General features: G+C 47.6%; 1 protein-coding gene across 1 annotated transcript; it reads left to right on the forward strand.

Annotated features, from left to right (window-relative positions):
- The first annotated feature begins 11,337 nt into the window (after positions 1-11,337).
- Positions 11,338-15,091, forward strand: INS (insulin). The gene is made up of 3 exons (XM_010126667.2): positions 11,338-11,416; positions 11,969-12,172; positions 14,955-15,091. Exons 1-3 carry the CDS (start codon positions 11,338-11,340, stop codon positions 15,089-15,091), a joined length of 420 nt encoding a protein of 139 aa, XP_010124969.2.
- Positions 15,092-15,301: the final 210 nt, after the last annotated feature.

Genomic DNA, 15,301 nt, shown 5'->3' on the forward strand with positions numbered 1-15,301 from the left:
CCCAAATATCATCGACATAAGACAATTTCTTTTCTTCATCCCCCGGATACCATCGTTCAAACACTTTCCTAACGCAAGTGTGTGAGGCAGGGCAGGTGCTCAGCCCTGTGGGATGCGAGTAAAAGTATATTGTTTGTCTCTCAATGTGAAAGCAGCTCTGTAAATTGCTTCTTCCCCTGCATTTTGCCATATGGGAGCTTGCTGTGAATGGTGGGGGTGCATTTGTGCTGCTAGCTCTCCCAATTCCTGTCCAAGGAGCCTGACTCAGCCTTGGGGCTGCCAGGGGCAATGAAGATACCTGTGTGCCATTGGGAGTGGGTGGCTGGTACATGGTGTCATGTCCTGCTGACATTTGATCAGCTTCCCATCAGTTTGGTAAAGACTCTCCCTCTTCCTCAAGCGATGGACTGATGTTAATGCTGTCACTTGCATCCCTTACCATTCTGCTGGGCAATTTGATTAAATGCCCGTGATGGCTCATCAAGGAGGTGCCCAATGTGCAATGAATAAAGCTAGTGGAGCACATGCTGTAATCAACTTACCACTTAATTCCTGTTTAATTCATAATTTGAAGCAGTTTCTCCGAGTCCTACACTCCACTCCACTGTTGTGCTTTCTTTCAGTGGCTTCATATCTGCCGCTACCTCCCTTGGGGTCACTTTTTTTCATTGTTAACAGCTACAGCAGTTTGATCTGCCATACCTGTCTGCCCCAGGACGGCACTTGTAGTCTTTGTGGGATATGCTGCTATTCTCAACTTCTCTTTCTTTTCCCATTTGCCCATGTCATCCTTGAAATCATCTTCCTCTGATGGCTCCCGATCCAGTTCTCTCCACGGCTTCCTGCAGCTATAGCAGTTATTTTTAATTTTTGCATCCCAATCTGCTTTTGCAAGCGTCTAATTTTAGCTTCACATTTACTACGATCAGGTCCCTTTTGAGCTCTCCCTTGCTCTAGGGTGAATCACTGCACTATATATGTTAATCCCTCTCCTTACTTCTGCAGTTTTTCCTTATCTTTTTCTAAATTCATCTGATTCTCTAACTGCCATCACACCTCCTTATTGCCTTTTTGGGCCACTAGATGGTATTCCTTTTCTAAAGACAACTTTATTTCAAGTCACTTGACAGACTTTTTAAAAACACAGTTTTCCCATTGAAGCAGCCGATATTCTGGTATTGCCTTGGCTCGATTGGCAGGGAGTATTGCTGCTTACCAGTCCCACTAACAGAGGCAGTGTATCCCCAAGTCTCCCTTCATCCGCTCTCCTGTATCGGGGAACATTTGGTCTCTATCACCCATCGGCTTCCTGTGGGCTGGAGAGGCGCCCACAGCCCCTGCTGTAATCTCTGATATTGTTGGGATTTCCTGTAGCCCTGCAGTATTCCTGTTTGTAGGCTTTTTTCCTGAGTCTTTTTAGATTTTTCCCATGCTTTCGATTTCGTCTTAAGGTATCCCTTAAGTATTGTGCACAAGGCTGGTCAGATTTATAGAGCTGCCTTGAACAAGATTGCTCAGAAGAAAAGACTTTGAGGATCTACCCAGTCACACCCTCCACCAGAAGATGTTATAAATTCCCTTTTCCTGACAGTGGAGCGGATTTGTAGGATTATGTGGTTGCTTAGAGCTAAGCATGAGCTCATGTCCTTTGGGTGGGTCATGGGAGCCTTCATGCCCTTTCACCAGACCTCACCGAATGTGGCTGTGAGCTCTACAAAAACTGACCTGGAGAAAGCCGAGGTGATGGGTCAGCCCAGGTTAAACCCTTCCATAGATGGAGCAAAGGCTGGCGAAGGAGGAATAAAGGAGAAAAGCCTTCCTCTGAGCCAGGCCTCGCTGTACTCTCTGATATCTCAAGTCCTAGTGCCTCGCTGAGTGGTCTCGCTGTTGTCGCTGCTGCTGCTGTGGGTGGATCTGTCTGTCTGTCTGTCTGTCTCTCTGTGTAAAGAAATATGAAATGGAATTATTTTTCATTTTTGAATTGTGCTCCTGCTGACATGATATTAAGAATAAAAAAAAAATATATTTCTGGTCTAGCATCCTGAGTCTGGCTCTTGCATCCTTCTGCTGTTTAGGTTCAAGTTGGCTGTCTTGCCTGCAGGCAGTACACAAAATCCAACCTGGGGCCCGTTACGGCAGGAGATCCATAACTGGTGCTCATGCGCAATGTGAACTCGGAGGTAGAAAGCATTCCCTTGTTTGCAGATGAGCTGATCTAAGCCTTTCTTTGCCAGGATATTACCAGTTGCACAATTATGCATGAAACAGTAGTTGGGAGGTCTCTTTTTTAAATAGTAATACACCAGGGGACTTGCCTTCGCTATGCGCTTTCTCTCCCAGCATTTCTCACTATTTCTGTTCAATTCCAGTAATCCTGGCCTTGTAGGAACGCTGGCGTATGGGCTGTGCCTGGTCATGCAGTCTGGTTTGCGTGTAACCAGCCTATGCAACCCCAATCCTAAACGTATTGAACACCCGTCTAAGAGTAATTAGGGGTGGATCATGCTTGCTTAAGCATAGGGACTATTTTAGATGACCTAAGGCATCTGCTACATCCATGTGGGAGTGGTAGATGGGATGTAGGATGCCCAGGAACTGGAATGCACCCCTGGAGACCAGAAGAGATGCCTAAGGCCGCATAAGTGTTTCCTACTCCAGAGTTGTCCTTGTATTTAAGGAAACTAATTCGAGTCGCTGCTGCAAGCTTGGCTTTTACATGAAAGCCAGACTCTTTCTCTGGTTAAATCCCTTCCAGAGTCATGGACAGGGGTGGATTAATGTATTGCCGGCACAGGTCTGGACCATGCATCCAGGCACCCCAGTACTTTCTGAGAGGGAGTTTCCTAATTTAGGACTTGTAAGGATACCCTGTATCTTCATAGTGCTCGTTAAAGTGTTACAGCTGTAATGAATTCATCTTCATTACACGCTTGGGAGGTAGAGGAGTACTCTTGTCCCTGTAAAAGGCTGACAGATAAAAGGAGGCAGAGAATCAGAGAGACTCAGGCCAGATGCAGAGCCTGGAAAGTAATTACATGCCTAAACAGCTTTGGGAAGAAGCATCTAAGTGGCAGATCTGGGGCTTGAACCTCTGTCAGCCCCCTCAGGACCACATCTTTCTTCTTGTGCTGTGATGGTACGGATCAGAACAACTCAATTATTTACAAATCCTATAGCTGCAGGTATGCGTGCACACATGCACCACCCCCCTCCCACCCCGGAGATGGGAATTGATTCGGATAAGGCTGCGGCTGACCTGAGCTGTCATTCGTACTGCTAATCCAGCTCAAATCTGACTTGTTTTTTTTTTCCTCAGGGACCAGAAAAGGTACTGCACTTCCCACTGCAAAGAATTTGTTTTCCGTTTTCCTACACTTGTTCATTACAATGTCTGGAAAAATGCTAGGTTTTCTAGGGAAAGACGATATTTTGACATTTTTCTGGCATGGTAGAAAGCAGAAAGTATCTGAAATGTCTTGAAAACTGATCAGGAGATTTTTTTTTTGGTGGTGGTGTTTTGTTTTTTTTTTTTAACTGAATAGAGAGGTTTGCAAAGATTAGGTAAGGGCTTTGAAACCCCATGTGACTGCACCTCAGATGTGCTACCATAGCCTTGCAGCACTCTCATTGCACGGCTGGCAGGGTTGGTGGTGGCAGGTCAATAAAACAAGTGTTTGGAGATCAGACATTTTTCAGACTTGCAAATGCTGTGCTTCAAATGAACGAGGGTTCCTTCATGTCTCTGTTAATGAATTCACTCCGACCATCTTGTACATGATGTGTGTCACCACCCAGGAGCAGCTGGAGCACGTGCTGACTTCCATGTTGACTTCCATACTGCAAGCCTCCCAAAACCATGTATGTCCTAACAGGGACGGGACCTACCCAGACGGCTCATGCATCCCCCAAATCCTTTCTAGATGTGTGGAGAGTTTAGGTAGGTCCTGGTCTAAATTTACAGTACACAGACCCCAAACCCAAAATACTCTCTCCAGCTCCAACCGGCCACTGTGACGTGTTTCTGTATGTTATGTTCAGAGATTTAGCTTGGGATGGAGCAACTGGTTTAAAAACTTATATGAAACACAGGTTTGAATTACACCTGAACCACAGCAATGCAAGATTGGACAGGCTCCGTGGTGAGCCCCAGCGCCTGATGGAGTCAAGGCCCATCCTCATTGATTTTCCTGGAGGAATAATGATGCAAAATCCATTTTTTTCACTCCTGACATTAGTTCTACTTGGTCTCTTTGTGATTATTTCCTCTGAGCACAGCAGGGTGAATTGATCTACAAAATATTTGCAGGGATGGTGGAGGATTACGTATCTCAAACAGATAGTTCAATGCAACAGTTGTTACCCAGGATGGCAGAGAGAAAAACAGGGTGGGGTGAGGGAGTTGTTCATTTTCCTTTGACTAAGGTCAGCCTTAAATAACTTTCCCACCTCCCTCGGAGGCCGAGACAAGATAATAAGGACAAAAATGTCAGGGCAAAGCACGGGGCCCCTCTATTTACAGCAAAGGCCAAATCGCTAACCAGTGGATCGGAGCTTGCTTTCTAAACACCGATAAGCGGCAACTTTGAATTAACAGCCCCAGTTCCTCCGCTGCTGTAAATCAGCCTGACCCTGAGTGCCCACGGCAGGGGCTCCCTGGCAGGAGGAGGGGGCTGCAGCAGTGGGCTCACCCCTCCCGGCCCCTGGAGATCCCCGTGCCTGGCTCCAAACGCCCCCCCACCTCCTCCCCCTCCCCAGCGCCATAACAGTAACAAGCCTTATCAGTAGGATTTACACCTCCTTGTCTAGGAACCTGTAGGCAAGCCTACGGAGCAGTTACCGGTGTGCATCCAAAGCCTTAAAGTAACTTTAAGTGTCCAAAACAATCCACTTACCCAGTGATAATTAATGATATTGGACCGGGGAGTCCCCATGCCCTGGCAAGGGAAATCCAAGCACCATAGAGAGGGGTCTGGCTGACTGCGAGCAGGGAGGGGGTCAGCCCTTCTGCAAGTCCTTGGCACGTCCTGCCCCCCAAGGAGCATCCCGGGAGTGAGGAATACCAAGCGCAGCTGGCGATAAGGCCAGGGAGATGGATGCCTGGGAGCAGCCACCGCTCAGAAGAGCAAGAGTGGATTGGGTTTTACTTCCTGCCGGATGCTGCGTTAGGAAAAGTCCTGTGGTGCAGAGCTGTGCTGGTCGGCGAAACACCAGTTCCCATGCAGGTGATGCTGTGGGAGTGAGGAGCAAGGAGGAAGAAATCACAGCTCCTGTCTCAGGTCCCAGCCCAGCTGGAGGCATCTGGAGTACTAAAGCTGGGAGCAGCCTGGGAAGGTGAAGGAGCGAGCGGCACCTCCAGATGGCAAGCCACATCTCCTGGAGAAAAGTGGGGCCTCAGGGCAGTGGATCAGGGCAGCATCAGCCAAAATCTCCAAGAGCACCCTAATAGCAAAACAGGGGGTTTTAAAGTAAAATTTATTCTAGAAAACGTGGCCTCAAAGCTTCGTATTTAAACTCAGCAGAAAGTATGGTGCTAGAATAAGTACGTTGTTTCTCAGTGTTCTTTTACAGTATCACTGGCAGACTCCAATTTTATCATCAGGGAAACCGTGGCAGATGTCCATGGTGCCCCCACTGCAGAGATGAGCAGTAGCAGAAAACACAGAAGTACGTGACATGATAATTTATTTTCAATCCATGAGATCACTTTACAGTGGGGGACAAATCCAGTCTGAGCCCGCAAAAACCATTCCTTCCTTTTTGGCATATCTCTCTTTACCCTCTTGCTGCCTTGGCTGGTTGTAGCACCCACTGCTTTCTGCTATGTCTGCTGCTCTCTGGTGGCCTGCCCATGCTTTCCAGCATTTTGGACAAGGACCAGGTCTTCTTTTTCTCTGTTTTTCCAAAGGCCTTTCCAGGTTATCTGTGCCTTTGCTTTCCAAGTGGTACCTCTGATGCCTGCTGTGGAAGCCATAGCGGCGGCACCATGAGACTTCAGTGCCTACAATTGTGGACACTGAAGAAAACTCCCTAATGGACTCCATGGCCCCTTTCATGTTTGTTTCCTGAGGACCAGGTCAAGATCCTCTTTGGTTGTTCTCGTGGGCTTCCACAGCATGAAGGACAGATGTGGTATCAGTGCTGAAAATATGTATTTTTTGGATCGGTGCTGATCAGGCTGCTTTTCCAGCACTTCTCCATTCTGTGGAAGTTATTTGTTACTTTTGTTGTTCATTACTTGTCCTGTAGCAGGGTGTCATCACCTCTTCTAATGTTTTTCTATCTACGCCAAGGATTACTTTTGGGCCATTTATAGCCACAGATTTCATCTTCCCCTCATTGATAAACAAACTAATTTGTTCTGCTGCATCTGCTAATAGCTCTGTCTGGGAACTATTAGCAGCTCTTAGGTGTTATTTTCTCCTCTACCTTCTCAAAAAATATGTGGCCAGTAATATTTTAATAGAGTTAAAAGGAGCATACCTGTTTTTTCCATTATATTTATAACCTTGCATATGCTCTTCCCAAAGTGGATGGGAAAGATTTTGGGAGCTTTACTCTAGCAATCATTAAATTTGGTCTATTTCGCTTGGGCAGCTGTACACGTGTAGAGGTTTGAGCCTGTAGAGGCCAGAGTGCTTGAACAAGGTGCAGCCAAACCAATTTGCAAGTTCCATTGTACTGGGTGAGCTGGGCTAGCCAAAGGTTAGCATCTCCCTGCAGAGAGGCGTGAAGTGCTCAGGAGGGGTGGCCAGAGGGTTTGGGTCACAGGAGGCTGTTCTCAGCACACCTGGAAAACACACAGCACACCTGGAAAACTCCCTTGTCCTCTGATGAAAGCTACTGGCTCTTCAGAGTTGCTCCCTGGATCATCTTCTACCAGTCAGCTACATCTCCAGAGGTGTGGATGTACTCACAGCCCACTCCGCTGTTAGCAGCTAACCCAAAGGTACAGAAACCGATGGGTTGGACCTGGTTGGTTACATTGGACTTTGGGTTATGCCCTCGGTTTTATGAATCAACCGTTTGTGCTCTAAGCGGCAAGATAACATCCCTGGCTGGGAAGATCCTAGAAAATTGTGAAATCCATGGTCTGGCAGGAGTGTCTCCCTTGGGCCTAGTGGCCGGCGGGGCAATGGGGACGGCTCACATGCCCTGCACCCAGGTGGCCGCCCGGATTAGTTTATAGAAGCAGCTGAGATTACCTGTATCCCAGTGAGCGGCCCCCTTCTCTGCTTGCACAATGCCTTCTTTGAAGCAAGGGCATCTCTCATTGTATAGCTCCAGATAAGCCACATAGCCTCACCCTTCGCTATAGCAGCCCCCTCTCCACCCCCACCTCCGAGCCCACAGCGGCTGCCCCACTTGCCACATATCTCTGCAGGCATCGCAGCATTTGGTTGCAAGCATTCCCATGATCAAGCACCCTCTTGGGTGCCAGGTTCACCACCCAACCCTTCATCTTGCGCCACTGCCGCTGGCGAGGCGGTCGCACACTGCCGCTCAACGGGTGCTTGGACACACCAGTGAAACCACAGCTGCTGGAAACCACACGGAGGCAAGCAGCACCAAGGATGCCGGCTTCACTGCTCTGCACCATGCCACTGGCTGCTGCTACACCCCGCATGGGGAGTGGAGCAAAGCCTGGAGGGAGCAGCCGCTGGGCCCTGGGAAGTCCCCATTTCCCTATACTGAGTAGCTCAAACTGCCTATGTGCTTCAATGCATTGCCCCCGCTACACATCCCCAGCTACCAGTGGCCATACTGGGGCACCTCCCAGGGGCTGGCCACCCCCAAAAGCTGCTCTTGGGCATGCAGACCCCTCGGAGTGCCTCAGGGGCCGTGTTTTGGCAGGCTGCTGGTGCAGCACATGGGTGCATTGGCAGGCGACTTCTCTTCCAGAGCTGTTGCTGTCACAAGGCACTGAACTCGCCCTCCAAGAAAAAGGAGACAGGCAGTCACCGCTGTGTTGCTCTCTGCTCCGCTTTTGAGGCAACACGTGCCCAGAGAAGGGCAGAGCAGCCCCAGTGGTGGCTGCTGAGCGTGAGAGCAGTGGCGGGGACGCAAGTGGCATTTTAGGGTCCCCGTCTGCTCTCCGAGAACTCACTCGCCTCCAGACCTGACCTTTGCTGTCAGTAAAACTTGCACAAACTTGTAATTGTTAACTAGTTCCCCCATAATGGTCTTGTTATTTTTTCAAGACAGGGTTCGAAAATGCTAGACATCTACAGTAGTAAAGATTTTATTGTGCTGGCAACAGACTGTAAAACTTGATTACATGACACTGGGGATTGCCTAAACCTCATTCCCACTGATGCAACTGCTCAGGGTCGGGGGCATGTGAGTGAGGGAGATGGCTTCGAGTCACGTCTGGAGGTGGTTTAGGATGAAGGGCGGGAGCCAGGAGCAGCCTACTCCCACCCAGCCGCTCCCACCCTTCGGCCAAGTGAGCCCAACATGGAGCTGAGGACCTGGGCAGGGGCCATGGGAGTCATGCGTAGCCAAAACAATGGATAAGTGTTTGGTCTGTCACTGCCTAATGATATGAAAATCATGGGGAAGCCCAACTTGGAAGGAGTGAGCTGAGATTTTTCTGCAGAAAAAGCTTTTCTGTTGAGAAGTGGGCTCCCCTGTTGGCCCCCTCTCTCAGTGTGCTGCTGACACGGGAATTTTCCCTCTAAGACAAAACTTTCCGCAGTCTATATCCATTTTATATCCGTTTATATCACTCTAGCATTTTTCATATTCCAAAGGACCATTTATGCTAAGAAAATACGATTTCCAATAAATAATCAAAGTGATCGTATTTTGTAAGGGGAAAAAAAATCATAGTAGGAAACTTTTGCAAAAAAAAAAATTGGCCCACGCTGAACTTTGAGCCAGCATGATATCTTTTTCCTTCCAGTAAATCTTCTGGCATATTTCTGCACCCAAACTACAGCGAGCCAAGAGGGTACAGTCAGCTGTTCCCCTGTTGGGTCATGCTGCAGAAATGCCACGAGCGTTTTGAAGCTACCTCCGGGATCTGGTTAGCCAAGAGTAAGAGAAGCAACAGATTAATAATGTGACACTTCCAGCACAAAATAAAATTGCTTTTTTTTTTTTGCTACATCAGTGGGGTAAGCCCCAGGGAAGAGGGAAGCCCAGCAGGGAAGCTACCCAGAAGGGTGAAGACAGTGGATAGAGGACCTTCCTCACAAAGTTCTACTGTCAAGAAAACATGAGTTCAGCTGAGCTCAGGTAAGGTTCAAAAGTGCAAGAAGGAAAACTCTAAATGGCAAATCTCAGCATGCGATTAACCTGGGGAACACCCTGCTCCAGAGCTTTTCCAAGGTGACCACTGGACTGAGGTCCATTGGACCTCACGCAGTGTGGTGACCACAGGAAAATGACTGCTAAGGGCATCTGTAGGGTAATTCTGCAACTTGTCCCTTTTTTGTGAGATGCTTGTTGGGGGCTCCCTGTTCTGGAGGAAGCATGAGTGGCACAAGGCTTTGGCTCCTGGCTTTGACAATCAATTTCAAATGGGGTAAAATGCCAGGTTTTATCCTATGTAGCTGCTAATTCCATGTCTCCCAGTAGAAAGAAGGTCTGAGTAAGCAAATTCCCTGTACTGGTATCTTGCTGAAACCTGAAACCCTCTTCATGGGTATACCACTAGGTCATTCAAATACATCCAATATCTTTTTTGAGGGGAAGGGAGACAGAGATAGTGTTACACATTGTGCAGAGATGCCATTAACTGTAGTTGAGCATCACAACTTGGATTTATTAGCAGGAGGCCGAAAGACCTACATGGCAGGGGATGTAACTGATAACCTTGTCTCGCATCCGCTTGAACAAATGAGCCCCCTCCCTGTACGGTCATCAGAGATTTAGCACTTCTCATGAGCCTTTTTGCAACTGCAGTCATTTAGCAAACATATGATACTTCACACTTAAAGCCATGACAGGGGCATATGGGACTTGCTACCTCCTAGATGCTGATGGATGGAATTACTGTGGCTACTCAAGAAATCCAGCATCTGGTTCAAGTCCCAAGGCATTCTGCTGATTTTGGTGAACTTCCTTCTGATTTATACTGTGTATGGAGAATCAGGCTTATTCTAAATTAAACAAGCAGCAGAGTTCAAACAGATGAAAATGTCTCCTTTTCAGTGGTGCTGTGCACTTGTAGTCTCAAAATTTAGAGCAATGGGAAGTTTGAAAATCATCTTATCCCCAGCATTTAAAATGGACCTTTTTAGGCAGGGGGGAAAAAAAAAAGTAGCATTTAAGCAGAAGAAGGTATGAGCGTGCTGTTGGTGGCAGAAAAGCTGAGCACAGAGGTATCCAAAAAATGGGGTAATGTTGTGAAAGAGAGAGAGGAGCCGTCCTGCCAAAATCAGACCCATGAAACCCAGTGGACTACCCCTGGTCTGTCTTCTCCTATTAAAAGCGAACTTACTGGCCAGAATGGAGATCATCAGCTATCTCTTGGTTTTCACTGGGATTTACCAGAAGTGTTTCTCAATGTCAAAGACACAATTTCAGGCAGAGCTCAGAGAGAAGAGCTGAGGTGCTCAGAGCTCTCACTTGCAAATGGCAGAGACTGACTCTCTGCTCTGCTTAATCCCAAACCAGAATTTGAAGGGGCAGCTGGCAGATGAAGGAGAGGACCTCCCTTTTAGTGGGTGAAGACAGAAAAGCTTATTTTTTCACATACAAAATTTCAAATGCTCTAACTCTGGCCCTGCACTGATCTAAAATGACCAACCAAGGTCTCCTGCAAAATGCAGATGGTATTCCTCCCCCCAGCCCAAGCTGTGGACGCGTGTCTCTCGCCGCACACCACATGGCCAGTGAGTGGAGCCGCAGATAGCCTCAGCGCAATAATGTGTTTTCCTTCCACCTGACAGTAGCATGGTCTCACCAACAACTTGGTCCCATCGCTGCATACTTTCCAAGGTGATGTTACTCAAACAGATTAACATGTTTGCCTTTAATTTTACATTTTAGAAACAGGTGTTGAGCCACCTCAATGCCAGCAGTGCCTATTGCCAGCATTAGTGTCGTTAGTAATCATTGCAGCTGTAATAGCACCATTATCTCCTGCTAAAAGGGTCACTGATGGCTCAGGACAGAGCTTCAGGGAAGCAAAAACAGGTCGGATGAAATGAGATGGAAACTGCAAACTGTTGCTTCTGTCTTAACTTGCATAAAGACCCGTTGATGCTACGTAGAGGGAAATTAATGTGCACAAGCAGCAAAAATTTTGGCTAGAGTGTCATCGAGGAGGTGGGGCTCCTGCTAGCTCTTGTGTCACTTGGGCTAATGTAAAGCATATAAATATGGGAGACAATGGGGATGTTACTACCAACCAAACTGCCTTCATCTCTCAGAGCAAACTTCGCTCCATCTCTTGCTGGCACTTCTTTAGGTAAGTGTGATTGCTGCCCTTTTAGCTTCTACCTGTTTTGCAGAGCTGTTTTCTTAAGTTGATGTAGCTGGTGGTGACAAGTGCTGGTTCGCTGTTCCAAGAAAATGAGGTCTCCTCAGATCTTTGAGCACACTGTGCTTGTTTTGGGCCATCATCATAAAGAACAGCCCCTTCTATCTTGGAAGAGAGGGTTTTTTCTCTGAAGGTGTCTGCTGGTCTCAGCTCTCCTGGGCACGTATGCTACAGGGCTCAGTGGGATGGCTCTTCCAGTCTAGTTTGACCTTTTGAAGGAAGACAGCAAGGAGACTAGGACTGATGTGAGCATGTGGATGGAGATGGAATTCTGGTTATAATCATTAGTCATCTACTGTGACTCATAAAGCTTGATGCAGAAAGCTCTCCTTCCCTCTCAAACTAGGGCATATTTAGAAGGTCCATCTGCTACTTTGGTGTCATTTTCATGCCACAGGAGCAGAAAGACTTAAGATGCTTGATGAAAACCTATTTATCCCTCCTAGACCTCCCTGTGTCTCCTCAGCCTTTTAACCCTAGGCCTCACCCTGCTCACCATGGCCCTCTGGATCCGATCGCTGCCTCTCCTGGCCCTCCTCGCTCTTTCCGGCCCTGGGACCAGCCAGGCGGCTGCCAACCAGCACCTCTGTGGCTCCCATTTGGTGGAGGCTCTCTACCTGGTGTGTGGAGAGCGGGGTTTCTTCTACTCCCCCAAAGCCCGACGCGACGTTGAGCAGCCTCTAGGTAAGTCATGCTGACCTTGAACGCAGTTGTATGCTATGCATTGCAAAAGGCAACAATCTTTGACAGTGACAACAGGAATGTCCTTGATGGGGAATGCCAGGAATACCTTTAACATACCAACAGCATCACAATGCCAATGAAAATCTCTTCAGGTTAAAAAGGCAGATGGGAGGGCAGGCAGGGAAAGAGGATTTATGAGGCAAAAGGAATTGTGGCTGAAATCTCAAACTTGTGTATTTCTTTGTGTGGCCGTTACACCAGCCTGGGAGGTTCACAGAAAATAAAGGTAGAAGGAACCCAGGAAGCCTCCTTCTGCCCCAAGACAGGATCAGTTGTCCACATCCTATTCCTGACCCATGCTTGTCTAGTATGTTCATAAAAACCTCCAGTGAGGAAGCTTCTTCTGCCTTCTGAAACTGCCTATTCCCATGCTTAACTGACTTTCTTTTTGCGTGTTTCTTCCCAATATCTAACCTGAATGTCCCTTGCTGTAAATTATTTCTTGTCTTCTCCATGGTGGACATGGGGAAGAGTCTAATCCTTTCTTCTTTATTGCTGCTTTTTAAAATATTTGAAGACTGTTCCCATGTCTAGTTTTAACCTGCTCTCAAAAAAAAAAATTCCCCTCTACACCCCCTCCATTACCTTCTCAGGTCATATTTTCTAGATCTCTGTCCATGCAAATTGTTCTGCATTTGGTCTGCATCCTTACTGAGTGATGATGTCTGGAGAAATGCACAGGACCTCGGCTGAGGCCTTGCCAGTGACAAGCAGAGTGAGCAAACTGGAAGAATGATATTGCATGTTTTTCACACCATGTTCCTGCCTATACAGATGGTTTACCTTTTTCAAAGCAGCACTGCACTATTGATTGATAGTGATCACTGTCTCCCTTGGATGCCTTGGTCCTCCCTCAGGTGGATCAGCAGTCCTTGAAGAACTACTAGCCTCGTCCAGATGTGCACCACAGTCTTTGTGCCTACCTTTAGCACCTTTTTCATTTCCTATTGAACAGCATCCCATCTTTTCAATGTTTCTATAGTTTCAAAGGTAATTTTTAGTACTAATGTTGCCCTTCAAGAGGCTTGCAGCCCCCACAGCTTTATATTGTTTCTTATTTCATGGTGGTGAAATGCTAGTGGAGCTGCTTTGGTTCCCCTCCTTAGGACTCCTGGACTACTGACAGTGCAAGGGCTGGGAGGCAGGAGGAGATGACTGCCCTGCTCGCACATGCTCAGTGCTGGGTCACTGCCCCTGGTCCAGCACTCCGTGTCTGCATGGCAGTGCAGGTAGGATGAGGCAATCCAGAGAGCTGCTCTTCAACATGGTATTTGTATCTAGATGGGGCCAGGACTTGTAATGGTCCAGCTATTATGAAGGATGATGTCTCTCCTGGAGATGGGTACATGCTGGTCTCACTTGTATCTAATTCCTTCTCCTGCATATGCAACCGTCCTGTGAAATAGTCTTAGAGGTCTTTGGAAGGTGAAGCAAGGTAATGTCACAGCAGAGGGTTTGCCATGATTTGTACTGAATGGCCAGCTGGGCTGTTAGTTACTCACTTCTCTGATTGTTTGTTTCTGAAGACCACCACATACGGATTGGAAGTTCTGTTAGCCAAGTCCCTAAATCCTGTGTTGAGAATTTCATCAGGGCCAACCAGTTTGAAAGTATCTGAAGACTTTCTGCCTCTTGTTCCAGGATTTTTGCCTGAGCCACCAACTCTTTGTCACACGAGCTGCTTGTGTTTATAGTCTGCTCACAGCTGGCTTGAAGGATTAAGACAAGCAAATCACAAAACATTGACTAGTTATTTCCTCTTCTACTTAATGTTGGACTAAACCTCTCCTAAATTTTCCTCCTAGCACACTAGCATAATGATTTCTTGTTACTCTTGTGCCTCATTCATTGCATCACGCTTTGGGGGCTTGGGGATTTTGCATCTTGTGCTGTACTTTCATATTGCTCTAGAAACCTCATTCTCTCTTTCCAGGCATTTTCTTTTTGTTGTTAGGGCCTCTTTTCTTCCTACAGGAAAAAATCACAGGTTTATTTTCCATTTTCTATATTTTCATTGGGCAGCTAAAACCTGAACAGTTTTGTCCACAAGTTTTCAAGTTCTCACCAGCAAACAAGGCATTCTGTTGAGTTTTGTCTGTGTCCAAATACCCCAATTCATCATTCCTTCTAAAAACTCGTTCCCAGCTGTGAACATGGGCACACACAAACGCTTTTGCCATCAGCTTGAGGCTATATCCAGGCAGCCAACAGAAGCAGGCTGTTCAGGACCAGCTGGGAAATGCATCCAGCCCCAGGACTGGGCTGTCCTTGCAATCCCATGGACATTCCAGTTGTTTGCCAGGCTCCCAGAAGAGTGAGTAACTGCCTGAGAGAGGCTGCAGTCCCAATCAACTCATCTCTCTGGAGCAGATCAGCCCATTTTATCGTCTCATTTACTAGCTGCTCCCCCCAGGAAGGGTGCAGGGTTTCTCTTCTCCACATGCCTGCCTCAGTGCAGCCCCTGTATCTCCTCGTCACTCACCCTGCTGATATAGCCACTCAGCCTGGCTCTTTCTAAGCACCATAGGATTATTTTGGGAGAGGAAACACAGAGCCTGAAGGTGCTACAAGCAGCAACAACCTGGGGGAACCTTTGCCTCCCCATTTTCCAACCAACTCTGGCTTAAAAATCTGGTGTTTGCAAAGGTGGTCCCCATGGGGTTCAACAGCCAGGGCTGATGCTATGTGATGTCCCATGCCTTACCTTTTTCTTTCCTGGCAGTGAGCAGTCCCTTGCATGGTGAGGTAGGGGAGCTGCCCTTCCAGCAGGAGGAGTTCGAGAAAGTGAAGCGAGGGATCGTCGAGCAATGCTGTCACAACACGTGCTCCCTCTACCAACTGGAAAACTACTGCAACTAGCGGCGAGGCCAGAGGTGGGGAGCTCGCGGGCCATGGGTAGAAACACGCACTTATGCTACTGCACCTTCAAAGCAATTGAATAAATGTTGTGGATCTATTTGAAAGACTGTGCCGGTTCATGCATTCACGTCTCAGGGAGGGGGCGCTGATGTTTACTTTAGGGTGTTGTCATCCATGCTTGGGTTATACAGTTTTAAAAGGTCCTGGAGC

The sequence above is a fragment of the Chlamydotis macqueenii genome, chromosome 5 (assembly GCF_036417535.1).
Source record: "Chlamydotis macqueenii isolate bChlMac1 chromosome 5, bChlMac1.mat, whole genome shotgun sequence".
NCBI classification, from domain to species: domain Eukaryota; kingdom Metazoa; phylum Chordata; class Aves; order Otidiformes; family Otididae; genus Chlamydotis; species Chlamydotis macqueenii.

What these genes read in the sequence shown, in the direction of transcription:
- INS (XM_010126667.2), top strand. Translation starts at nt 11,338, where the DNA reads ATGGGGATGTTACTACCAACCAAACTGCCTTCATCTCTCAGAGCAAAC. An exon ending in TCTTGCTGGCACTTCTTTAG is followed by an intron (nt 11,417 to 11,968) that starts GTAAGTGTGATT and finishes TTTTAACCCTAG; the next exon opens with GCCTCACCCTGCTCACCATG. An exon ending in CGACGTTGAGCAGCCTCTAG is followed by an intron (nt 12,173 to 14,954) that starts GTAAGTCATGCT and finishes CTTTCCTGGCAG; the next exon opens with TGAGCAGTCCCTTGCATGGT.